Source organism: Bolinopsis microptera, chromosome 10, assembly GCF_026151205.1.
Source record: "Bolinopsis microptera isolate Bmic1 chromosome 10, MBARI_Bmic_1.0, whole genome shotgun sequence".
NCBI classification, from domain to species: domain Eukaryota; kingdom Metazoa; phylum Ctenophora; class Tentaculata; order Lobata; family Bolinopsidae; genus Bolinopsis; species Bolinopsis microptera.
The window spans coordinates 12,926,286-12,954,198 of record NC_087081.1 but is presented as its reverse complement, the minus strand read 5'-3'; the positions used below and the strand labels follow the sequence as shown (position 1 = coordinate 12,954,198).

At 40.9% G+C, this 27,913-nt stretch overlaps 1 protein-coding gene across 2 annotated transcripts in view; it reads right to left on the bottom strand.

The window, feature by feature from the left end:
• The window catches only part of LOC134821853 (calpain-5-like), a 62,526-nt gene extending 40,404 nt beyond the window's left edge, over positions 1 to 22,122 (bottom strand). The window contains exons 1-5 of one of the 2 annotated variants that reach the window (XM_063832668.1): positions 22,000 to 22,122; positions 19,918 to 20,069; positions 7,430 to 7,513; positions 6,663 to 6,825; positions 1,530 to 1,749 (exon numbers count right to left, since the gene is read on the bottom strand). In XM_063832668.1, coding sequence (XP_063688738.1) covers positions 1,530 to 1,749; positions 6,663 to 6,825; positions 7,430 to 7,513; positions 19,918 to 20,069; positions 22,000 to 22,037 — 657 coding nt within the window. In that variant the 5' untranslated portion in view covers positions 22,038 to 22,122. Of the gene's footprint in view, positions 1 to 1,529; positions 1,750 to 6,662; positions 6,826 to 7,429; positions 7,514 to 19,917; positions 20,070 to 20,563; positions 20,674 to 21,999 lie in introns of those variants that run through there. The other variant, XM_063832667.1, reaches the window with a different exon arrangement.
• Between the last annotated feature and the right edge of the window lie 5,791 nt (positions 22,123 to 27,913).

Genomic DNA, 27,913 nt, shown 5'->3' with positions numbered 1-27,913 from the left:
TGACTGGTAATTGTAATGTAAATACATTTGTTTATGGTACTTTTCCCCGTGAAAGTGACAAATATTTTTATACATTGAACTGAAAGTTGCGTGCTATGCTTTTGTATATTATATATAGTAATGGGCCAATACTGGTTTTTTCCCCTGTTTGACAATATATTTTTAACTTTTTCACGAACCAACCAACACTAATAGGGTAATTCAGGGTTTCCATAAAAACCCCACGTACGTGTCAACGAAAAGGATAACAAAATTTTTTTTCGTAACTACGATTAAATTTATTTTATAATTATTTATTCATTTTTGTAGTAGTTGTACAGCATGAATACTAAGGTAATGGGACTACTGCGGACCCTCTACCGGCCAAACCTTGTTAACAAAGCCGCAGTCAAGGTTCGGTGAACGGTAGTTAAAAGTGCTTAAGGGACACAAGTCAAAGTGGTAGAGCAACATCATGGAGTGGACATCTTGAGGAATGAGTAGTAAGTAGTAGGTAGAATGTAAGGTTGCTCCTCCATAAATCGTCTTTTTCTCCGATAATAAATTGACATCAAGTCTTGAAAATCTTTCGAGAAGAATCTCGAATGATTTATTTGCAGCGTGCCACACGTTCACCGAACCTTGACTGCAGTTTTGTTAAAAAGGTTTGGCCGGTAGAGGGTCCGCAGTAGTCCTATATGCATTACCATAGTATTGCTGTACAACTACTACAGAATTAATCCCGATTACACTCGACCTCTGCCTGATCCGGAGGATGTCACCATTTTACCTTCACACAGACATTGAACGCTGTAAGAAGATGACGATCAGACCTCGTTATTTATTCATTTTATGATTATTTATAATTATTGAGTATTATTAAATGGAATGGAAACATTTTAAGCAGGTGTAGCCAGTCCACAACCTGGCTCAATAATATTAAGAATTTGTTTTAATTCTAAATGAAAAGCTCGAGTATGTAATCGCAAGCACTTAATTTAATCACTAATTTAATGTTTCATTGTTGATAAATTGTTCCGAATTACAAGTTAACAAGAATTGCGCTCGTTGTTTCGTTTTGGCGGACGCTAGATTTCCATTCACTATAACTATAAGTATAAGCTCTAATCATATAATATGTAACAATTGGTCTAATTATTCAGTCTGCACGAAACTTCAACTCCTTGTCTAAATGGTTGCAACTCTATTCACCAAATTATTTACCAGCGCTAATTATTTATTTATAGCTAACAATTACGGACAAATTTTCCTTGTGTTTGAAGTCTCCAGTTTACTCCAATTTCGCTAACATATAAAGTTACGTAACCTAAACTACAAAATAAAGTTACATAATATAAACTACAAAATAACGTTACGTAAGGGGCCATCTACTTAGGACGTTCGCCAATATCGCAGATTTTCATACCACCCCTCTCCCCCTGTCCGGGTGTGTCCGAATTTTCAAAACCACCCCCCTTCCCCCCCCCTCCCTATTTGCCGGACATCCTAAGTAGATGGCCCCTAACCTAAACTACAAAATGTACACTTACTGAGTTAGTAGACCCAGTCGTGAAACTCTTCTGAGTTTCAGTTAAACTCTTCTGCTTGACAGGTAGTGGAGGTGTACCTTCTGACTCCTCCTTTGGAACAACCCTTTGTGTCAACAAGGATCCAGCAGAAGGGTAACTGGGGATGGTCGTATACTCGGGTCTGGTACCGTTATCAGATACTGTCCCACCACTGCTTGGTCCTCCGGATATGTTTAGGGCGCTGGTGTGGGGTGAGCCGTTACCATTTGGTGATGATGAGGCTCTACTTCTAGGGTGATGGATTGGGGTGTTTTTTGATAATGTGTGGTACAGGGAGGGACTGTTGCGGTTACTGCTACAAGAGGGGCGGCAGTTCTCATAACTCTGCTGCTGCTGAGCCCTAATCTGTTTCACTGGTTGAAAGTTCTCGTAATTATGGGAATATTTAGAACCACCACTGTAAGACCGCTGGTGGGAAACACCCGCCGAGATTGCCGCTGTTGCCATGATTGCAAATTAGACAAACAAAAGAACCAGCTCAGAGCAGCTTAATGAAAAGCTATTGACCGCTTCCCTCGCCATCCGGTGAATGTAATAATGATAGGTGGAACATCGGAGCATGTTGTAGTCATTATAGTCGAATTATCTTGCAATTCTTTAATGATCTTCCTTTAGGTTAAACCCCCTTTTGTGTGATGAAACCATTGTGTAGCTGCCACCAGAAAACACGTTCAGTAAAATAGCTTCACTACAGCTGCCGGGGGTGCCAGAGAAAATATCACGAGGGCGTGACATTACATTATGTCACGTGACACGGCGTTATGTCACGTGACACGGCGTTATGTGATCGTTTGTCACTGTAAGTAGCACACAATGAAAGTTTGAGTGGGTTGTCTTATCTTTATAGCAATCTGTTGGACAGAACATTAAGGAGGGATGAAGGATGCGTTTCATGTTTCTAATATCCTTAGGGCTAAGGAGAGTATAGGAGAAAGCAATTGGTGGTAGTGGCATTCTCGGACTAGTGCAGACTCTCAAAGCTACAGGAACGCAATCATATCTATCAAGGGTTGGAACTTGCAGAAATGTATATATCCTATAATATGTCATTTCTTTAGACGCAATATATAAGATGAGAAGTACGGACTAGTCGTACTTTTCAAATCGACGGTGTAATATGTACTTTTAAATATTTATTGAAACGTGGTTAAGGGGTTTTCCAAACTCCAGGGGCTCGTGAAGTGTCTTACACAACCTCTCCGAGCCCAAGATCCGTAGTGCGTGGTGAAGAGCCACACCCTTCTCGAGGTGCCACTGTTAAGCTTAGTAGCCTGTTCTGGGTGATTCCAGTTAAAACAGGTGAACGGTAACAGAACACTGCGGCTCTAGACCAGTACAGGTCGAAAAATATAACCGGGACATCTGTCTCGTTAGGACTGCATGCAGTTCATCGGGTGCGAAGGGCCAGCATCCCTTCCACCTCAAATAACAACGCTACTGAAACAACACACACATCAAATGGACGGAGTGCTACTTCCAATTCAAGGACGGATGGTTCCAGCATGACGGAGGCTGGGCAAAGCCTACGGGACCCCAGTCGCCTGATGAGAAGAGGGGGTACTCGTCATCCGACCAGATTTATTAGTCAACAGATCATCCATGTTGACCCTGCTTCCAACAAATCCAATCCAGTAAATTATTGCAAACAGTTTTTACGTTTTGGAACATGGAACGTTTTATCTCTTGTCAGCTCATCTACACAGCTCTACCAACTTAGTAAAAACATTGATCAGTACAGATTGGATCTTTTGGGGATCACCGAGACTCACATGCCTGGATCTGGCACCACTCTACTGGACAATGGCAGTCTACTCATCCATTCCGGTAGAGTCGACGGGATCAAGAGACAGGGAGTCGGTCTCAGTCTTTCAAAACGAATCAGAAACTCCCTGATATCGTTCACTCCCACATCGGAGCGGGTTTTAACTGCTAGGCTGCATAGTAAGCAAATCAACATCTCTGTTGTTGTGGCCTATGCTCCAACTGAGGGTGCAGAGGAGAGTGAGAAAGATAAGTTTTATAGGACACTCACAGATACATTTGATGGGCTACCTCGTCACGATATCAAGTTACTGCTCGGCGATTTTAATGCAAAAGTAACATCAGGCAGATATGGAAGTGAAGCGGTCATCGGTGGGGAATCACTCCATAGCTCATCAAATGACAACGGGACAAGACTTGTGGATTTCTGTGCGACGAACCAGCTTGTCATCGGGGGAACTCTCTTCGAGCACAAGAACATTCACAAGGGAACATGGCGGTCCCCCAACGGGCTCACCGTCAATCAGATAGATCATATCTGCATTGGAAAGCGGTTTCGTCAGTCACTTTTTGATGTTAGGGTATGTCGCGGGGCAGACATCGGCTCCGATCATTATCTGGTTCTAGGACTGCTGAAAATCAAACTTCAGTCAGTGACAAAGATCAACACCAACAGGCCCAATGTGACTGCCATTGAGCGCCTGAGGGATAGTACTACGGTTTTAGAGTACAATGTGGCTCTTCAAAACCGATTTGCAAGTCTGGATAGTGAGGTCGACCTCGAGGATATGTGGCGTAATCTCAGTCAGACCGTCACTGATGTCTCACTGGAGGTACTAGGCAAAAGACCCCGGAAGGCAAAGGAGCAACACCTGTCACGGAAGACCAAGGATTTATTGACTCAGCGGGCACAGTTTAAGCGCAAAGACCCAAACTCGGACACTAACAGGTCAGAGTATTCTAAACTTAATAAGTTAGTCAAGAAAAGCAGCAAGCTAGACGACAATAACTGGGCAGTTAGAGTAGCTACTGATCTTGAGGAAGCAGCGAGCAAAGGTCAGCAGCGTGAGGTATGGGCAAAGATCAAGAAGATCTCTGGTAAGAACAAGAAGCCTCAAGCATCTTGTGTCCGGGACAAGGACGGTAGGAAGATCACGGATCCCCAACAGCAGAGGGATAGGTGGAAGGAGCACTTTACTGAACTTCTGAACCCCCCATCATCAAGTGTCAACCTTGCCGACCTTGATACAGTACCACCCCAACCCCACTTTAACTCTCTCTCTTGTTCGGATGGACCACCCACCAGAGACGAGATTAGTTATTCCCTGACAAAGCTTAAGAACAACAAAAGCCCAGGAGTGGACGGGATAACTAACGAGCAACTGAAGTATGGTGCGAGTGCTCTAGTTGATCAACTAGAGTGTCTATTCAAGAAAGTGTGGGAAGAAGAGACTGTTCCTGAAGATTGGTTAAAGGGTGTGATCATTGTTATTGGGAAGAAAGGAGACACTTCAGTCTGCGGGAACAACAGAGGGATCACCTTAAGGTCTACAGCATCCAAGCTTTTTCAGATGATTCTTCTTAAGCGGTTACATGCTGGTATGGAGTGTCTCCTCAGGGAGAATCAGTGCGGATTTAGACAGAACCGCTCATGTATTGATCAGATTTATTCTCTCCGAACTATTATTCATAACTGTCTTGAGTTTAACATTCCTCTTTACATTAATTTTGTGGATTTCAAGGCAGCGTTCGATTCTATCAGAAGGGACTTTATTTGGTGCAGTATGAGACACTATGGGCTGCCTGAAAAATATGTCAGAATATTTCAGTCATTTTTTGGGGGTACCATGAGTGCCGTGAGGGTTAATGGGGAGCTGACAGACTGGTTTGATGTTAACTCAGGCACAGGTCAGGGTGACATTCAAGCACCTCCTGTCTTTAATTTCTGCCTAAACTTTTCTGCATTTCTGGCTGAGACCAACAAGATCATCAGTCAAGGCGCAGTGCTGCAGAAAGAGATGAAGACGGTCGAGGAAAAGGTCATTCTGGACACCGATTATGCTGATGACATGGCTATTATGGACAACTCAGGGGAAGGCCTACAGGAATCAACTGATCTATTAGTTCATTACAGCTCCTACGCTGGGCTCAGAATAAATGCAAAGAAGACCCAATGCATGGCTGTAAGCAAGTGCGCCTCCCAGCGACCTTTCATCAAGGATGATTGTATTGAGCTGTCGGTTGAGGGTGAACCCGTCGAGCAGGTTAGCAACTTTGTCTACCTGGGTGCAACTATTAGTGGGGATGGGACAATCAACAGAGACCTGGATGTCCGTATCCAGAAGGCTAATGGCGCCTTTCATCAGCTCTGGAACATTTGGAATAGCAGAACTATAAAGACTCCAACCAAGATCAGGATCTATAGGGCTGCTGTCCTCACCATCTTGTTTATGGAGCTGAAGTCTGGAACACCACCAAAAAGCAGATGAAACGTTTCGAGGTTTTCCATCAAACCTCCTTGAGAAGGATCCTTAGGATTAAATGGTTCTTTCATGTAACCAACGACGAAGTTCTTAGGAGGGCTGGCATCAAGTCAGTTGAGACTTTCATCAGTGCTGCCAGGCTACGTTGGTATGGACATGTAGTTAGAATGCCAGACTCTAGACTACCGAGGTTTCTGTTGAACTGGAAGCCAAACTATGGAAAGAGGTCAAGGGGCAGACCCCGTAAGAACTGGAAGTCCTGCGTACTCGAAGATGCTGCTAAGTTTACAGGTGTTGAAAACATCGACAACGACACAACAGAAGCTTTGGCTACCAACCGAGTACAGTGGAGACATATGTTACGCCGCCAACGCGATGTGTGTGATGCAGGCCACTCCAACGACTAGGAGGAGACCTTACCATGTAACATGTGTATGTATTGAAACGTACGGGTCCATATTTCTCATCTAAGCGCAATATATTGCGTAGCTAAGAATTTTGCTATAACATAAAGCCCGCGGAGACTGCAAATAACCGTTCAATTTATTAAGCCAATATTCAAGAAGCCCTGCACAAACCCGTGAAATTCCACCTTAGAATTTTACGGAAACATATATTACGGTTGGCACTCCCTTCCATAATTTTGCGGAGGGGGGAGGGATTTGATTTAAAAAACAATGGATGCTCAGGGGACCATGATGATGTTTAAAAAGTGAAAATGGCTTCAAATCTTGATCACAATTTACACAAAAATAAAACTGTGGAGATTGATGAAGTATATACTTCTATAATAGTATAATCAGATGTAGAAATCGCGTGATGCCCATATAAGGAGATGAAGTATTCTAACCTGGCGCTGCTGCCGTGTTTCCGGGAACAAGTGTCTAGTCCCTTGTTCAAACTCCCTGTTCTACTGGGAGGTTTACGCTTAGAACTGTTTGTTCTCCGGGGAAGAGCTGGTTTTTTGGGGTCTGATGTGCTGCTGGTGGCTGGACTGGGGACGTTCGTGTACGCTGCAAAGTTATTATTGCTGTTCGTGTACGCTGCAAGGTTATTATTACTGTTCGTGTACGCTGCAAAGATATTATTACTGGTCGTGTACGCTGTAAAGTTATCATTTCTGGTCGTGTACGCTGCAAAGTTATTATTACTGTTCATGTACGCTGCAAAGTTATTATTACTGTTTGTGTGCGCTGCAAAGTTAATATTGCTATTTGTCTACGCTACAAAGTTATTGTTAATTTGTTACTATTTGTCATTCGTGTACGTTTTATATATTGTTCGTGTTCTCTGTAAAGTCATTTGCTGCCGTTCAATTACGCTACAAATTAATATAGTCACAGTCCTCAACGTTTGCTGTAAGTCCATTGAAACCCCAAACATTCCTACTAAGTTGTGAACTAGACTTTTTCAGAGCCCTGATACCCGAAATAGTAATGTTAGACTTTATTTGTAGGGCCTCCAAGTGTTGATACGGACACTAATCTAGTGTTCGTCAATATAACAGAATAATGGAAAAAAAACAAAGAATAACTGTTAACAAACATGAAAAGGGTACACAATTATAAAAGAATTATCCGTCAACAGGAAGGTAAAAGGTAAATGAATAAGATTTACCGGGAGAGGGTGGACGAGGAGGAGGTACTGGAGGAGCCGAAACAGAACTGTTCGCTAGTTCCACTAAAGTAGGAACAACGCCCCCTGCAACGTGAAAATGTTAACAAATTAAAGGAGGGGTTGTGATTGAGTGGCAAGCAATTGCCATGAGTATAAAATAAAATGAACACAAAATGAACACAAAATGAACACAACATGAACACAATGGGTACCCTGCGCCGTACTTGTATTTTGCTGAATTGTCATACGTCTTTTACCATGAAGAGTACAAGATGGAACTCAAATGTAATGAATCCCACTGACTAGAGGGATTAATGATCACTCCTCCATTCAGGCGGTATAGTATAGATGGTATACCCGAATACTAGTAACAGGTTAGGCTAAATTGTGTGGTTTCTCAAGTTCTGGTCTGTTGTTTAATCAATGATCTTAATTATATACTGAACTTACACGGCGAAGAGTGCCATGCAGTGGATCAGCCAAATTCTACAATTCTACAAGCCAGTAGTGAAGGATATCAGTTTATCAAAACGAAAGTAAGGGAAGAAAGATATCAGAACGAAAGTAGTGAGGGAATGAGGGGTATCAGAACGAAAGTAGTGAGGGAATGAGGGGTATCAGAACGAAAGTAGTGAGGGAATGAGGGGTATCAGAACGAAAGTAGTGAGGGAATGAGGGGTATCAGAACGAAAGTAGTGAGGGAATGAGGGATATCAGAACGAAAGTAGTGAGGGAATGAGGGATATCAGAACGAAAGTAGTGAGGGAATGAGGGGTATCAGAACGAAAGTAGTGAGGGAATGAGGGGTATCAGAACGAAAGAAGTGAGGGAATGAGGGATATCAGAACGAAAGTAGTGAGGGAATGAGGGATATCAGAACGAAAGTAGTGAGGGAATGAGGGGTATCAGAACGAAAGTAGTGAGGGAATGAGGGATACCAGAACGAAAGAAGTGAGGGAATGAGGGATATCAGAACGAAAGAAGTGAGGGAATGAGGGATATCAGAACGAAAGTAGTGAGGGAATGAGGGATATCAGAACGAAAGTAGTGAGGGAATGAGGGGTATCAGAACGAAAGTAGTGAGGAAATGAGGGGTATCAGAACAAAAGTAGTGAGGGAATCAGGGGTATCAGAACGAAAGTAGTGAGGGAATGAGGGGTATCAGAACGAAAGTAATGAGGGAATGAGGGGTATCAGAACGAAAGTAGTGAGGGAATGAGGGGTATCAGAACGAAAGTAGTAAGGGAATGAGGGATATCAAAACGAAAGAAGTGATGGAATGAGGGATATCAGAACGAAAGTAGTGAGGGAATGAGGGATATCAGAACGAAAGTAGTGAGGGAATGAGGGGTATCAGAACGAAAGTAGTGAGGGAATGAGGGGTATCAGAACAAAAGTAGTGAGGGAATGAGGGATATCAGAACGAAAGTAGTGAGGGAATGAGGGATATCAGAACGAAAGTAGTGAGGGAATGAGGGATATCAGAACGAAAGTAGTGAGGGAATAAGGGGTATCAGAACGAAAGTAGTGAGGGAATGCCGGAATGAGGGATATCAGAACGAAAGTAGTGAGGGAATGAGGGATATCAGAACGAAAGTAGTGAGCGAATGAGGGATATCAGAACGAAAGTAGTGAGGAAATGAGGGATATCAGAACGAAAGTAGTGAGGAAATGAGGGATATCAGAACGAAAGTAGTGAGGGAATGAGGGGTATCAGAATGAAAGTAGTGAGGGAATGAGGGGTATCAGAACGAAAGTAGTGAGGGAATGAGGGGTATCAGAACGAAAGTAGTGAGGGAATGAGGTGTTGTAATATGGTATTTAGAGATATCTTTTAGGATATCTTAGTTTTAGTATAACGTTTACGGGACGTAGAATTTAGTATGTGTTTCCGGGTATATATTAACCAATGTTTTTATATGTTCGTATTTGGGAGTTACACATTTTGAGTGTAAGTCGGTTGGCTGGCAGAACTACTGTCAGACTAACTGTCTGTAACGAGCCGTCCGCTCACTTTGCACCTGACTAACAGCCAGACCTGTGGTTGGTCCTCGCGGACACAGGGTGACTGCTAGTGGAGTGCTCATTGGCGAGACAGCGTGTCACGTGGTGCAAGCAGATGCGTTGTGCCGTCACGCAGTGTGGCGTGACGTAGATTTTGAGAGTATACCCGGAGAGCCGGAAGTGGAGAGCTCACTTCTTAGTTGCCCCTTAATCATTTTAAGGGATTCGATTGTCAAGTAGCCAGTTTAACTGAGTACTATTCCAGTGTGACTAGACACGTAGTGTGATCTATATTCACGGCAATCGCTTGGAGCGAACACTTGGAAGTTTTCTCTGTTGACGTTCACTTTGTATAACTTTCTCCTTTTAATTAATTATCCTTTTTAATATACTCGTTTCATTTCTACTATACGGTACGCCCTGCCGTTTCGTGCTTCGTGACTAGAGCTTGACTAGCATACACTAAATACCAAGAGAACTCCGTTTTCTATATCTGGAGGCCACTTTTAGTGTTGCTATTTTGCTCGTGATCCTTCTATTATCACCTATATTCAGTATAGTTTCGATTAGATCCTAACGTTGTCATTTGCTAAGCTAAGTTCGGGTTACGTCGCAGTTCAGAAGAATTACGTGGAGGTTGACTTAGATCTTCAGTACTTCCTACTAGAATTGGTAAGTGTTGCTACGCATTTTGTGGTACCTGTATATTCCAGTGCTATCGTTTTAACGAGCACCCAGTTTACAGCCGTTTGTAGATTCAGTACAGTATTACCTAGGTTGTTAGTGAGTTTTGCGTAAGTTTAGCAACCTTACTTTTCGTACTTATCTACTCAGGAGTGATAGACGTAGAAGTTACAGTTCCAGTAAAGAATCTAGTAAAGTCTTGACTAGAAGATTTTCCAGCAACGTGAAGAGTACGCCTGTTCCAGTACTTATCTACTCTATTTGTAAGTGTACTTTTACATTTAGATTCACGTTTTAGCATGTGTGATAGTTATGCAGCTGAAATGGAGTGGGCGACGTCAATTATCGAGTCAAACATAAATAAGACTATGGAGGAGATAGATGGTTTAGGTACAGATAGCCATGACATTTCCGATTTAGAGAAGGAGTTGAATTCAGCTTTAGAATGCCTGCAGAATAAGATTGATAATGTACGGCCAGAACCACTTAGCACAGTTACTAAGTTTAGAAACGTGAACATCGGGGATGATTTTGACAACAGTATGATAACCCCATTGAATAGTTCAGTCGCTGGTCCACATTTGACGGGTGCCAAGCCTCCCAAGCCTCCTTACTTTGACACTGGATCTAATTTCATCAGATTTGCCAGGCGGTTCAAGGAGCATTTGATTCTGTGTGGACATAGCGGTGGTTCTGATATTAGCACGTACATGTTGTCGTACATTCGTTGTGAATCCACCTGGGAAATACTGCAGAAAATCTCTCTTAGGCCGGACGAGAGATGTAATATTGATCTTCTTATTAAGCGATACTCAGAGGAGATATTTCCAGCTACTCAATCTTGGGCCTATAGAACTGAGCTCATGTCATTGCGTCAGTTAGCTAATGAGAACCTACAGCAGTTTATTTCACGTATAGATGAGCTTGCTTTTAAAGCCGGATACGACTGCGAGTCGAAGAGGGACGAGAGTTGCTTGCATGTTCTTGTTGTAGGAGCTCGTGACGTAGCTGTAAGGACTAAGCTTTATGAGTCCCAGTTACATTCCTATAGAGAGGCAGTAAAACTAGCAATCCACACTGAGCGTATCACGTTAGCTGTTGGTGGTGAACCAGGGAGTTTCACTCAGGCCCAGGATACGATTTTCGCCATTAGTAATCCTGAATTAGATGGCCAGAGAGCTAGGTTTGCAGCACCTAGACAAACACGTGACCACTTTATGACGGGCACTAGACAGGAGAGTTATAGTCCTGAATGTCCTCCTTCCCATTCGGAAGTTAACCAGCGCACAGGCCGATCATGGACTCCTAATATGGTTAGCAATAGTTTTAGGGGTGGTATGAGAAATGATGATCGTAGAAACACGCCTGTTCAATCACGTTATCAGCCAGCTCGCAACGTGGTTAATTCTAATAATCGGGGATCACGTAACGTTCGCTCTCAGTTAGAAGGTTGTTGGGAGTGTGGTAATAGAGGGCATTTTCAGAGAAACTGTCCGAGCAGATTTGCTGGTAATAGAAGTGGATATCAAGACAGAGGGTCGTTATATCAAAGTGGTTATGGCCAAAAGAGTGGGAACAGAGCGTATAGACCTAACAACCAGGCGCCTTTAAACTTCTATGAGGATTGTAACGAGATTGGTGGCAGTAAGGGAAACTGCATTTTGGTTGGAGGAAATTGTGCGGGTAGATCAGCAAATTTCTTCGTGGATACGGGGTCATCCATTTCTATAGTTGCTGAATCATTTGTCAGATTTATAGATAAGTTTGAGAAGGTTGTATCGTGTAATCTCAAGCTTAAGTCCTTTTCGGGAAATAACATAAAGACTTTCGGTCAGATTAAGCTTCCAGTGGTTATTGCCGGAAAATCTTTTGAACACACGTTTGTTGTTTCTGAATTTCATGAGGCAGAGGTTCTGATAGGCATGGATTTAATGTTTGATCAGGGGATCAATATTAATGCCAGGGATAGATTGCTGTATACTAACAAGGGTTCATCATGTTTTAGAACACCTCCTAAACCCACTAAGCGCTGCATGAAGGTAGTATGCAGTGAAACAGTAATTATACCACCTCTCTCGGGCACTCATATACAGGGAAAATTGTTGCGACCTAGAAGTCAACGTGATGACGTTTATGGACAGTTAGAACCTCATGTTAACACGGTTGTAGGTACTGGCATATTCACAGCGCACTCTCTCATACGATCTGAGGACAACATGGTCCCTGTTAGAGTCATGAATCCTACAGATAAGCCTGTGAAGATAAATAAGAGAACGTGGCTGGGTAAGATGAAGCCTGTAGAGTTTGGTGAGCGAGTCATGAGAGTGACCTGTGAAACAGTTAATGCGGTGTCATCTGATTGTTCAGTGCCAGAGGTAAGCCAGCTAGCTGATGAGGAGCCGCTAGTTAAGGAATGGGATAGGGAGAGTCTTTTCAAGCAGTTGAAGTTAGACGAGTTGAAGATTAGCGAGGAAGACAAGAATGATCTTCGAGAGACTGTGTGGGAGTATAGAACCGTTTTCTCGAGTGGAGAGCATGATTTAGGTTGTTGTAATTTCTTTGAGGCACATCTCCAGCTCAAGGATAACTATAAACCTAGATGGGTTCCATCGAGAAGGATTCCGTTAAGCAGCAGCCGGAAATGGATAGACAGATTAGAGGTTTGCTTAGATCTGGTGTGGTTGAGGAATGCCCTGACCATTCTAATTTTAATTCTCCCCTTTTCCTGGTGCCATCAGGAGATCGCTCTAGATTGGTTGCGGATCTTAGAATGGTAAATTTAGAGCTTCAGGATGATTTAATGGAGCTGCCGAATTTGAACCACATTTTAGACAAGGTGGGCGATAAAAATTTGTATTCAACAGTGGATTTGAGTAAATCTTTTCACCAGGTTCCGTATACCAAGGAATCCAGGCATGTCACGGCGTTCATGCACAATCAGAAACGGTATCAGTTTGCTAGAATGGTCATGGGCCTGAAATCTAGTTCAGCTACGTTTACTAGAATGGTTATGCGGTTGATAAACGGTCTGGGTATATCAGATGCGTTAGCATTCTTCATAGATGATTTACTGATATTCACGCGTGATGTAAAATCTCACATTCAGATACTGTCAGTACTCTTTGCTCGTCTTAAGTTGGGTAATCTCAAACTAACACCTCGTAAGTGCAGATTTTTACGTGAGGAGGTTGAATATGTCGGTATTACTCTAACTAAGGAAGGAGTCAGGATGAACGACTCTCGTATAGAGCATATTAAGAGTCTAGAACCTCCCAGTAATAGAGCTGAATTGCAATCAGTTTTAGGCATGTTGAATTATTCCAAGAAGTTCTGCAAGGGATATTCCGAGATAGCACGTCCTCTCTATGCGTTACTTCGTAAGAACAAGGTATTCGAGTGGACCGAGGATTGCCAGATTGCATTTCAGAAGTTACGTGACATGTTGATATCTAGTCCTGTCCTAGCATTTCCGGAGGTTAGTGATCCGGAAAATAGTTATGAGGTAACTTTAGATGGTTCTAAACACGCATTTGGTGGTACTTTGACTCAGTGGATCAAAGGTAAGAGGAGGGTAATTGCGTACTTTTCTCGTAAGGTTCCGGACCACAAGCGGATATGGCCGCAAACTCAGATTGAATTTGAGACTTTATATCAGACTCTGAAACATTTCTCGGTTTACTTACGTGGCGTTAAAAACTTCACTGTTATCACAGATTGTCTGCCACTCTTGAACATTACGACAATATTTTCAAAAATGTCGTCTTCTGTCATCAGGAAGCTTCAGGAGCTTGCTAACTATACTTTTACCATGAAGCATATCTCGGGGAAGAGTAACCAGATGTGTGATGGACTTAGTCGTTATAAGTACCAAGTTTATGGTAAATCTCGAGAAAATGTTGCGAGCATTGGTCATAGTTCCACTTTTAGTCTTGATGCTGCGTTAGAGGGAGTAAACCGGGTGAGACGTGAACATTATAGATGTAAACACCCGATACTGTTTAAGAGGATGCAGGTACCGGTTAGCAGCGAGACTGTGGTTGATGATGATTGCAGTAATCTGGTTAAGGAATCTTGCAATGAGGTGAGTGTTGAGGACAGTATGATTCCGGGGTTCTTGTTTGATGAGAATAGTGAAGACCCTAGTGTTGTAAACATTGTTCAGATTACGCCTGAAGTTGATAGCCGACATTGCAATTGTAATCTTACTCAGGCTGATACTACAGAGGAAGCATCAGAAGTTGCGGGAGCAGTTGATGTAGTGGAGAATGTTTCAGCGGTTACTAGTGATGTAAGCTCTCTAGAGAGAGGAGTAAAGTTTCTTAATCCTACCCATGAGCAGATTAAACAGGCTCAGAAGGATGATGATATTTTAAACCAGATCTACAGTTGGGTTACCAAGGGTGAGAAACCTGTTGCCATTCAGACTAGTAAACTGCCTCAGGAACTGTTGAGTTATTGGAAACAGTTTGATCTTATAAGTATCAAGGACGGGATACTTAGGAGACGTTGGACTGAAGTGAGGGATCCGGAGGGAAGTAGAGAGTTGATCATAGTCCCCGAATCCTTGCATGAATCTGTTCTGGACATGGTGCATAACCAGGAGACTGCACATGCTGGAGTAGAAAATTGTCTTGAGGTCTGTAAACGACATTTCTACTGGCCGAAAATGGGTGAATGTTTCAAGTTATGGATCGCAGCATGTTGCAGGTGTGCAGCAAGTAAGCCGCCTCAGGCATACAATAAGGCACCTCTCAAGCACATATTGTTCCACTCATTTAACTCAGCAATTTGTTTCGATCATATAGTTCCTGAGAAGGTTGGTGCTACACCTAGAGGTTACAAGTATATTTTGACTATAACCGATTGTTGGTCAAATTATGTGGTAGCTATTCCTACTAAGACCCAGACAGCTAAGGAGAGCGTGTCTTTGATTCGTAGGTTTTGGATTGATCGTTTTGGCCAGCCTAGATTCATGATGGCTGATAATCATCCGGGTTTAGAGCTAAGTATTTCGAGACCATAGCTCAAGCATTAGATTGCAAGTACATTCATGGCCAACCGTACGTTTCTCGTAGTACTGGTAGAGTTGAGAGAGCAAACCGTCGGTTGAATACTGCCCTGAGAACCAGCTTACCACCAGGGACGATACCAGGACTGGGATCTTTGGTTATCTAGAGTAGTCTTTGTACTTAACTCATTGCGGAATCGGCACACAGGTTATTCTAGCAACAGGTTGGTGTTTGGTCGTGAGTTAAACACACCTTTAAGCCTGCTAGCTGAGAATCGTAAGGATTTCGAGCTAGAGCCTATGAAGGAGAATGAGTTTGATGTTGAAGCGTACGAGCTGTACAAGAATCTCAAGTTTATCACCAGGAAGGTGAGGGTCCAAGCTGAGCGTGATTTTTGCTATGCACAGAGATATCACGATAAGCACGTTAAGGGACCATTCTTTGAGGAAGGTGAGGAAGCTTTTGTTTTGATAAATTGTCCAAAGCACAAGTTCGGTCCTCGTTGGGTTGGCCCGTATAAGATCTCTAAGAAGATAAACGATCACTTGTACTGTTTAGATTTGCCTGATGGAGAGAAGAAGGTGTTTAACATTGGAAAGTTAAAGAGATACGTCAGGAACAAGTTTTCTGAGAAACTAGAGACTAGCTTTACATTGCCTAAAGTTGTTAGCAGTGAAGCTGAGTTAGAGACGGCCTCATCAAGGCGAGATGTAGTCTATTCCGATAGTGATAGTGAAGAGGAGACAGATTTTCAACTGAGAAGAGCACCAGTTGTAGCAAGGAGAAGAGAGGTTCATCCGAAGAAGTTTCGTCTGGAGAGGGATGGTGCAGCTAGCATTTATAAACAACCTAGTTTAAGTTCCACTCCTAGGGTTGTAAATAGTCATGCTCAACTAGATCTCAATTCCACTAATCCTAGTTTTAGTACTGTAACACCTCTCACACATAACATTCCCTCAGGCGATAGTGTAGAAACAGTTGATAATTCTGCAGAATTCTTCACTCCAGCTAGAGAGAGATCGGCCGCTAGAAGATCATCGAGTCCAGTTGTTGGTGAAGGAACGATGGGTCATAACAGTTCTATGTCATATGATACAGTGGGGCACGACATTGACACAACAGGATCGCTTTCTCCTGTGGATCTAAGAAGACAGAGCCCTCCGAGGGAGGAGCGTAGATATAACACTAGGAGACCTGAGGAGCGGAGACAACCCGACCGTTTGGGGTACGAGAAAGTTAGTGTGGTCAAGGATCTCTTGAGGTATTTGAACCAGTAGAAGACGGGGAGAATCCCTGACAGGGAGTACACTTACTTTGGGATCTAGTCTCAGTACAGTAATATCTTACGCACTTAGCTAGAACTTTCCATTTAGTACTTAGCAGTGATTTAGTACCTTACTTAGGTATAACACGTGTATCTTTCAGAACAGTACTGATAGGGATATTAGGATCTTTACTCGCAACACGACTCGCTCAGGGCTGCTTTAGTGGCGGAAACGTAGAAACTTTCGAATTTATTTTGACTTCTTTGTTTGCTTGTCAAGGACGAATTAGAGATTCGATACATCTCTATCTAAGGATGAAGACTCAACAGCTTGGTGCAAGAGGGAAGTATTTGAAGGTTTTGAAAGATTTGTGAAAGTCAATTTCAGTTTTAACTTTAGGATTTTGATGATTTAAATTTAATGCACAGGGTTAGGGCCGTGTATTATATTTTGAGACTTGACTTATTTTTAAGTTTTGGACTTTTGATGCGTGGGAGCATTGAAATTTAAATTTTGAAAAGGGCGATTATTTTATTGTTTTAAAATATTCGAAAAAAATTTTTGGGTAGAGATGTTGTAATATGGTATTTAGAGATATCTTTTAGGATATCTTAGTTTTAGTATAACGTTTACGGGACGTAGAATTTAGTATGTGTTTCCGGGTATATATTAACCAATGTTTTTATATGTTCGTATTTGGGAGTTACACATTTTGAGTGTAAGTCGGTTGGCTGGCAGAACTACTGTCAGACTAACTGTCTGTAACGAGCCGTCCGCTCACTTTGCACCTGACTAACAGCCAGACCTGTGGTTGGTCCTCGCGGACACAGGGTGACTGCTAGTGGAGTGCTCATTGGCGAGACAGCGTGTCACGTGGTGCAAGCAGATGCGTTGTGCCGTCACGCAGTGTGGCGTGACGTAGATTTTGAGAGTATACCCGGAGAGCCGGAAGTGGAGAGCTCACTTCTTAGTTGCCCCTTAATCATTTTAAGGGATTCGATTGTCAATAGCCAGTTTAACTGAGTACTATTCTCTGTGACTAGACACGTAGTGTGATCTATATTCACGGCAATCGCTTGGAGCGAACACTTGGAAGTTTTCTCTGTTGACGTTCACTTTGTATAACTTTCTCCTTTTAATTAATTATCCTTTTTAATATACTCGTTTCATTTCTACTATACGGTACGCCCTGCCGTTTCGTGCTTCGTGACTAGAGCTTGACTAGCATACACTAAATACCAAGAGAACTCCGTTTTCTATAGAGGGATATCAGAACGAAAGTAGTGGGGGAATAAGGGGTATCAGAACGAAAATAGTGAGGGAATGCCGGAATGAGGGATATCAGAACGAAAGTAGTGAGGGAATGAGGGATATCAGAACGAAAGTAGTGAGAGAATGAGGGGTATCAGAACGAAAGTAGTGAGCGAATGAGGGATATCAGAAGGAAAGTAGTGAGGGAATGAGGGATATCAGAACGAAAGTAGTGAGCGAATGAGGGATATCAGAACGAAAGTAGTGAGGAAATGAGGGATATCAGAACGAAAGTAGTGAGGAAATGAGGGATATCAGAACGAAAGTAGTGAGGGAATGAGGGGTATCAGAATGAAAGTAGTGAGGGAATGAGGGATATCAGAACGAAAATAGTGAGGGAATGAGGGGTATCAGAACGAAAGTAGTGAGGGAATGAGGGGTATCAGAACGAAAGTAGTGAGGGAATGAGGGGTATCAGAACGAAAGTAGTGAGGGAATGAGGGATATCAGAACGAAAGTAGTGAGGGAATGAGGGGTATCAGAACGAAAGTAGTGAGGGAATGAGGGGTATCAGAACGAAAGTAGTAAGGGAATGAGGGATATCAGAACGAAAGTAGTGAGGGAATGAGGGGTATCAGAACGAAAGTAGTGAGGGAATGAGGGATATCAGAGCGAAAGTAGTGAGGGAATGAAGGATATCAGAACGAAAGTAGTGAGGGAATAAGGGGTATCAGAACGAAAGTAGTGAGGGAATGCCGGAATGAGGGATATCAGAACGAAAGTAGTGAGGGAATGAGGGATATCAGAACGAAAGTAGTGAGGGAATGAGGGGTATCAGAACGAAAGTAGTAAGGGAATGAGGGATATCAGAACGAAAGTAGTGAGGGAATGAGGGGTATCAGAACGAAAGTAGTGAGGGAATGAGGGATATCAGAACAAAAGTAGTGAGGGAATAAGGGGTATCAGAACGAAAGTAGTGAGGGAATGCCGGAATGAGGGATATCAGAACGAAAGTAGTGAGGGAATGAGGGATATCAGAACGAAAGTAGTGAGGGAATGAGGGGTATCAGAACGAAAGTAGTGAGGGAATGAGGGGTATCAGAACAAAAGTAGTGAGGGAATGAGGGATATCAGAACGAAAGTAGTGAGGGAATGAGGGATATCAGAACGAAAGTAGTGAGGGAATGAGGGATATCAGAACGAAAGTAGTGAGGGAATAAGGGGTATCAGAACGAAAGTAGTGAGGGAATGCCGGAATGAGGGATATCAGAACGAAAGTAGTGAGGGAATGAGGGATATCAGAACGAAAGTAGTGAGGGAATGAGGGATATCAGAACGAAAGTAGTGAGGGAATGAGGGGTATCAGAACGAAAGTAGTGAGGGAATGAGGGGTATCAGAATGAAAGTAGTGAGGGAATGAGGGATATCAGAACGAAAGTAGTGAGGGAATGAGGGGTATCAGAACGAAAGTAGTGAGGGAATGAGCGGTATCAGAACGAAAGTAGTGAGGGAATGAGGGGTATCAGAACGAAAGTAGTGAGGGAATGAGAGGTATCAGAACGAAAGTAGTGTGGGAATGAGGGGTATCAGAACGAAAGTAGTGAGGGAATGAGGGGTATCAGAACGAAAGTAGTGAGGGAATGAGGGATATCAGAACGAAAGTAGTGAGGGAATGAGGGGTATCAGAACGAAAGTAGTGAGGGAATGAGGGATATCAGAACGAAAGTAGTGAGGGAATGAGGGGTATCAGAACGAAAGTAGTGGGGGAATGAGGGATATCAGAACGAAAGTAGTGAGGGAATGAGGGATATCAGAACGAAAGTAGTGAGGGAATGAGGGATATCAGAACGAAAGAAGTGAGGGAATGAGGGATATCAGAACGAAAGTAGTGAGGGAATGAGGGGTATAAGAACGAAAGTAGTGAGGGAATGAGGGGTATCAGAACGAAAGTAGTAAGGGAATGAGGGATATCAGTTTATCAGAACGAAAGTAATGAGCTAATGAGGGATATCAGGACGAAAGTAGTGAGGGAATGAAGGATATCAAAACGAAGACAATTAGCGGAACAAGTCAAAAGAAACGTTGAATCAATGACCTTTCGCATTGTAAACGGTGAAGTGCATCCATATGATCAGCCTTGAGAAAATGAGCTTCTCATCAATTAAGCCACTGGCAAAACAAGGAACGAAGAAAAGCGACCAAATACTTCGGAATAGCGTAGAGTATGCAGGGTTTTTTGAAAAAGTTGAGTTAGCCACAACAATGTTGTAATTACTTTTTTTCTGAACGGAGCTGTAGAGAGGTGCCCTGTTAGAGAAAGGGTCTGGTTCTTGGTCCTCGAGGAGAGGAACAGTGAGCGGGTACTCTTCAGGGGTGGGTAGGATACGTGGAGGAGTGGGAGCTGGGGGGTTGTTCGAGGCACTGGACCTGAAATAGTGAAATAGTGAAGTAGTGAAATAGTGGAATAGTCGGGGATGTTGAACTATACCGTTAAATAATATACACCTGCTGCAAGTTGAAGCAGGTGTCTTTTTTGCTGTGAGATAATTACTATATTATAGCCTGACCTGTCCATAGATAACCAACATGATGATAACAGATAATGATGTTAAAACATTAGAAGATTGAAGAAGTAAGAATGTACAAAATCGAAATCTTTGTGCATACATGTAATTATAAAGTTATAAAAAAAATGGAAAATATCCACATTTTTGTGAGCTGTGGTTATATTTTTATATATTGCCTAATTCCCAAGTACATTTAAATTACAATTACATGCGGTTTAATTTTAATAAAATGCCAAATAGCATTACACCGATTTTGGCAGGAGTCCAACACTGAGATGCGTGCAATTATTATGCGGTCCCATGGTAACTTCCCAATATCGCATGCAAATCAAGGTATTATTTTCCTAGCCTAACCATTCGAAGGTGTACGATTTGACCTTTGAAATCTCCAGGAAGTGATAGTTTGATATTTGTTTAGGTCCGGGCATATCTCTCGTTATCAAAATACTCGTCATACTGATCCCACTCCTAAGACAGAATAGTTCTTAACACTGGTCATTAAGTGGTTACATGAGTGGTCACACAGTGGTCACAGTGGTCATGGTGGTCACACAGTGGTCACACAGTGGTCACGGTGGTCACACGGTGGTCACACAGTGGTCACACAGTGGTCACAAAGGAGTACACACAACTTGTAAACTTATGAATCACAAACATGGAACGAATGAACTTGTTCGAATGATTTGCAGTTAAATTATTCGTATCTTCCTTCACGGTCGCTATTTCCTTATTTACCGTATTTTTACTCTCGCTTTGCTCCCATGTCTTGTAAATGTTCGTGATACCGTGAAGTAAAGGTAAAATTATCACTGTGGTCTACAGTTAGTAGACAGTTAGTTGGTATTAGTCGTCTAGACAGTAGACAGTGATCTAGCTGCAGGGTTCACTAAACAGTAGGTAGATACTGATCTGCACATTCTGCAGTAGTCATGGCAACAGGTGTTGTCATGACTGCAGGTGTAGCTGCAGTAGACTCTAGCACTGGGCAGTATACCTTTAGTTAGAGCAGCTGAGCTGTGCAGTGTGCAGGGTTAGACTAAAACAATTATACGCCTCATCGTGTTCAGAGGAATTTCGCAGGCAAGCAGGAAGACTGAAAGTCCGGCGGTACTAATGAGATATAGATATGATCGAATTATGTTTAATTAAATCAACTTGGTTGAGTATGCTGATATTTGTTTATTGTTTGCGGTTAATTGAGCGTATGTGATATCGATAATCAACAAACAATGTGAGATGACCATTATACTAAAAATATGACAAATATATGATGGATAATGGATATATTATGTGTAAAATCTCAAAAGCCATTCAAAATGTATTTTGGTCGATACAATATTTTTAGAACTTATTCGATTCATAAGGATTTGATAAAAATTGGCAAAAACTAGCGAGTTTTCCTAAATCTAAAGGACTGTCATCGGCTTATAACAGACCGCCTACAAGACTCGAACAAGTTTAATATCACTAATTGAAAACTGATAAATAACCTATAAGTGATAAAATATTCACAAGACGGAGAACTCGTTAATAAGTTTTAGTTAATAGATATAGAACACGTTAACTATTATATATAGCTATTAACTTTACCAAACTTAACGATAGATTTAGATTCCGATGAGAGGTGGAGAACTTTTCGACGCATAACTGCAGTGATTATGGGGTTGATTTGTCAATAATAATAAGCTTCACTTAACACCTCCCTCCCAGAATCCACATCTATAAGATTAAAAAGTTCACAAAATATAGAAAATGAAAGTAAAACTTGCTAAAAAACAAAAGGCTCTCACAGTGTTTGGTACAACGCTTCATCTGAAACTGAGTTCATCTTACAAAATATTTCCTTGTGTTTCCTTATCCCCCATCGATCGTCAGACAGACCCCGCTCATTGAAGGGGATTACCACAGAATACAGAGCTGTTACAGTTGAAGAGATCAGCTGATATCACTATATCTCACAAGATATCACGGAAAAAATAAACGGAAAAAGTTAATATACCGTTCAATTCTAATTTCTAAACAACCAGACAAACGCTGGAGATAAAAACGAAACGGAGCATAAGATGACTACTTGATCACTACAGTTAACACCGCCACTGAATCACATCTTATTGACCGCCCCAACGCATGAGCTATAACGAAACGGAGCAGTGAAAACCTTCAAGTTGGACAAACAGCAGCACGCACGCATCAATAATACACTACAGCCTGGAGCTACGATTTATCATCATCAAGACACTGCGATCAGCTGTATAACATCATGTGTAATATTAATCATTACGTTTTAATACTGAACTCCAGACTTGGATATTGCTTATCAGGTGTGCTGTAATACAGATAAAAACAATATAACAGGTACTAATCCGGAAAAGTCAGCAATAATAATACACCAGCATTAATAATACACTACAGCCTGGAGCTGCTATAAGCTAGATTAAAATATTAATATATCATGTGTAATAATGGTATAATATCATGTGTAATGTTAGAGAGACATTTTAATACTGAGCTCCTCTGGAATTGCTTATCAAGTGTGCTGTAATACATACTACAAGTACACGTATTACAGCTGTTGTACCATGCACTGTGCAGGGGTAAACTTGTAGAAACGGGTGGGGAGGTAATTATATCGGATATGTTGGGCTGCTTTGAGTTAACCGGTTGAGCCCACTTATAGGCAGGTTCCTTAACTTAAAGTGGTTAAATAAAGGCTATATTGGACCACAAGGGCAAGGAAGATCCTGTAAAACAGCGTAATGTGTGTGTTTGTACAAATTGCTCCTCTCCATGATCCCACTTAAACACCAATCGAGCTGAGTAAGCTGTGTAATATGTTGGCGTGTTCTGCAGAACGAGCAGGAACCTTTGGTGGCCTCTATTTCTACTTGCAATAAGAGTTATATCTTTATCTGGTGGCCTCTATTTCTACTTGCAATATAATAAAGAGTTATATTAATGCTTTTCAAACAAAGTTACAACGAATTCTTCATGTAGTGCATCCGGGGTTTGGACAGGATATGCCAGTTTAAGATATTTCCATCACGTTACATTACATAATTCTCAATAAATGTAATAGATTTGTAATGTTGTAATAAGTTTAAAACTAATTTATTTACGGCGGTAAGAAACATGCTGGGGCCTCTATTTGTGGTGGTAAGAATTACCATCAGGTGGCATTTATCTGGATCACCTTGTGTCCTCTGATTAGTGATTTGTGCGGTAAACTTTTTATCTGTGGCCTCTATAATATGGCGGTAAGAAACATGGTATACGTGGTGTGGTAAACGTGAATAACGGCAGTGGCTAGTATTATTTCAAGTAGCGGTAGGAATTAATATTTAATATTGCAATGCGGTGCTAGATTACCTACAGACTCATTTAATAGTAAGCAAGTAGCTAGTAGAAAGACACTTGATATTGAATATTGAAAGCTGCATAAATTCAAAATATCCAAAAGCAAATTTCAGGGGTGAAGGTAAACTTCTGAGACTAAAGACTGTCAATGTGTTTTAATGAATTGTCTGCTAAATGGTTTTTAATCTCTGTTCAGTTTGGTTCTTGGTCCCGGACGGATTATTAGTCTTATGGTGTATTACACGTTCATATCATCTAGTCATGACAATGTACGTGTTTTATATCAGCTACCAATTGCTCAAATGTGTTATTCCGTGTAAGTGAGCTTTAATTCGTAACTTTATTGTCAGGTCTATTTAATGGTCTACGTCAGTTTATAAGGTCTATTTATTTATTAAATATTATTTATATATTGCTAACCTTCTTCTACTTATTTTTATCTATTTGTTTATTCCATCGGATTTGAGCCACTAACTCACAAAAGCTTGATGTTACACTGTTTTCCGACTAAAGAATAATTGTAGCTGAACCACCGTTGACTAAAGCAAAAAGAGACGAACAAGCGTTCAAATTTAAAGACTGCGTCTGAAAAACCTATTCATAAATTAATAATTCACGCAAAAAACGGATCCGCCACACTGTTTTAAAACTGATGTGAAAGCAATGTCGACACAAATGTGACAAATAAGACATTGTCTTTAATACTCACGTCGCTCTAAAATTAAAAACACAAAATATAACGTGTGAAAATTCGTTCTGACATGTTGCCGATTAAACAAAATATTGTGGTTATTGCGGCTATCACAATCATGTCAGAACCATGGCACAATATTGGCATAACCATGTAACAATCATGGCATAAACATTTCACAATCATGTCACAATCATGGCATAAACATGTCACAATCATGGCATAACCATGGTATAACCAATAACCATGGCATAACCATGGCATAACCATGTCAAACAGGCGTCATAACCATTTCTAGTCTATGACCGACGAAACAGCAGAGGAGACGAAGATCAGCACAGATCTCTACAACCTCTCTCCAGTCAGCAGTCCCAATACGACTACACGTATATATTATATATACTGGACATACTCATATATATGTTGCATATACTGATTTCTTGATTTAGAACGAGCCTTCGCCGGCTAACGCTTACATGTCAATTTTGGGGAGTACTCTATGTGGAATTGTGACAGTCTCTGCCTGCTATATAATTCATTAATTAAATACTAACTCAGTAATTAGAGGTATTATGTGAGGGATAATTAGTCAATAAAATACATTATGTGAAAGATAGTCAGTCCGATCTGATCTCGGAGTAATGATGTTGATAATAAAAAGATATGGTTTGTGTTCCGGAGTAAGCTACTAGTACTAGGTAGTAAATAGTTCTCCATACATAAATTTGTTAAAATTGGTGTAATATTTTGGTTCTCAAGAAAGCGTAGAGTTTAAGCTTTTAAGGTAGCCCTGTGAAGAGCTTTAACTCTTAGTGTAGGACTCAGATAGATCTCGGAGCAGCCTGTATAAATCAAATGTTGAAATACTAACTCACTAATTAGAGGCATTATGTGAGGGATAGTTAGTCAGATATGATCTCGGAGTAATGTTAATAAAAAGATACAGCTTTTGTTTCCCGGAATAAGTTACGGAATCACTAAGTTAAATGCAATTCACTTAACATAATCGTGTATGTGATACGAATAATACTGTTACATATTTGTCTAGTCATTGACTACTGATAAATATATAATGTTTAGACTTCAAAATGTTTGATAATACCGTATGTGCGACCAAGGGAAAATATAAATCTGAGGCAAAATCAGAAATTTTGAACTCTAAACATCACAACAATGCGACTTATTAAGTCATAATTAAAATAATTAAGTTTCCTACCCGGATAAACCGATAATATAATGACACGATTAATTCTACAGAAAAATGACAAGAAAAAAGAAAGAACGTGTAATTGAACAATTACAGCAGCAATAGAACAAGTCAGACTGGGTAAACGAACGATAGAACACCGTTGATATAACGTTGTGACATGCGATGGTGTTATTCAATATTTATATTGGCAACACGGGAGATGCAGTATAGTAATTAATATATATATATATAGCAGTGTTATATAGCAGATATAATGAAAGTATAAAGGAATATGTGTTACGCTATTATACTTATAGATTTGGATACAGGGAAAGGGACACCACATAAGTTTTTACGCGTGAAGTGAATCTGCTTTTCGATTGGTCAACACTGGATGCTGATTGGTTAACGGGAGGGACGTGTCGGATCTATAGTGTCTGACTGGAACATTTATAATCGATCTATGGTAGACGTTTAATATCATAATACAGCCGTCTAGACGTTGTAGCAATTATAGTACGACGAATTATGTGTTCTTACATGTTATGAGGTAGTGAAGTGAATAGACTGATGTGATTCTCTTTTTCTGGGAGTTGCTTGTTGATAAATTGTTGTAAGTTATTAATAAGTCTCTGCTTGTGTCACAACGCGGGGAATTTTACGGAATATATCCTTGTGTTTGACTAAAAATTAAAAACAAAATTTGAAATGCAAAACATTGATTTAGTAAAAAAACCATTAAAAAACCATTAAAAAACATAGAAACATATGGTCAACTTTGCAAAACGACTTTTCATCAACTTTTCATCAAGTTATGACAGTTATAAAATGTAACAATACGTATAATAACATGGGAATGAACTAACAGAGTAATACTAAGAGCTGAATAGAATAGAGCGATTATTCGTTAATATAAGAACTTATAGTGATGAAATTATTATTAAATAATTAAAGTGTCGTTTATTTTTACTGTATAAGTAGAGTCTTGGTACGACAGGAGAGAAGAAAGTCACAACCTATATAGTGATGAAGTTTCATTATCAGTATTGTATCATAAATATTAAATAGTCTTCACTAGGCAGATAGTCTGCATGTTCATGAAAATAGCATTAGGTAAAAATAGTTTTATACGTGCAGTCAAAGCAGGATTAATTCCCGCTGCCCGCAGATAAATTTAGTTAGTTTACAACTTATTCCCGTAGATTTTACTTAGTTTTTGCAACGCACGGATTAAATTAGCCTGTCACCAAAGCAATCAGAAAATAATTTCAGTTTTAAAGTTGAAACTTTTAGTCAGACAGATGTTATTTGGTCTTATTTTTAGCAATTTAGTGACAGACTTAATAGATTTAGGCAGTCTAGGTGTAATTTAGTCTAGTTTTGAAGTTAAGTTTAGACTTTAAAATCAGGGGTTAAAAAGATAAAACTTGGTTAGACACAATACAGTTTAAAGGAGTTTATATTATTAAGATATGGAGAGAGTTTCATTTTTTCGAGAGAGTTTCGTTTTTCTTCATTTTTCTCAGACCTTACGGAGCCTGGCGGTGTTTATCACAATCAAAGCTTTATCCTAGGACGGCATTATATTAATGCCGACCTAATCACTGCGACACTGCATGGATAACACGAAATATCAGTAATATCATTACTGCTTCAGGGCTTCACACTGCACTTCACTACAGTTTACCCAACCCCCAATAAAACATTTCCTTGTGTTTGACCAGAAAAATACAAGCTTTACACCCTGACACAACATCTGACACTGCGAAACAAAAAGGGTGAACCACAATTTACAACGAGCATGGAGGAAGCAAAGAAATTCTATCATCGGCACGAACGCTTCATTAATAATAATGAAAGAATAAATTAGAATATAAAGTAGCTAAAGGCCTGTCTCTCCCTGGCCTCTCAACCACGGATCACACTTTTCTAGATGGGGAGCTTTTCAGGAATGTACCACAAATAATGCGGTACATTTTTGTTTCAATAACGGTTAATAACTAATCGGTGTTGCCGGGTAACTAGGGAGCTGTCATTAAGCGAAGTGTCCTACCTAGTTAGGCATCTTAAACAACTTGTCATACCTAGTTAGGCATCTTAAACAACTTGGTTATTCTATTTCAGGCCACCAAGTAACTTGAGGCCACCTAGTTATCGGGCCACTACAAAACCTAGTTAGGCATCTTAAACAGGTAAACTTGGTTATTTTACTTGAGGCCATTACAAAACGCTGAAGAATATTATAACTTTATAAGGCCACCAATCATGGTTTATTAAGTTAAGATAAAGCCCATGGTCCACAGTATGAGGGAGTAGCATTTCGTACTGAATCATACTATGGCAGTGGCGTAACGTTACCATGATTACTACGGTTACTATGGTTACCAGGACGCCCCAGTGGCCAGTACCAGTGATTATAAATGGTACATGCGGGTTATAAGGCTCAAACTCACAACCTTTCAATTACAGG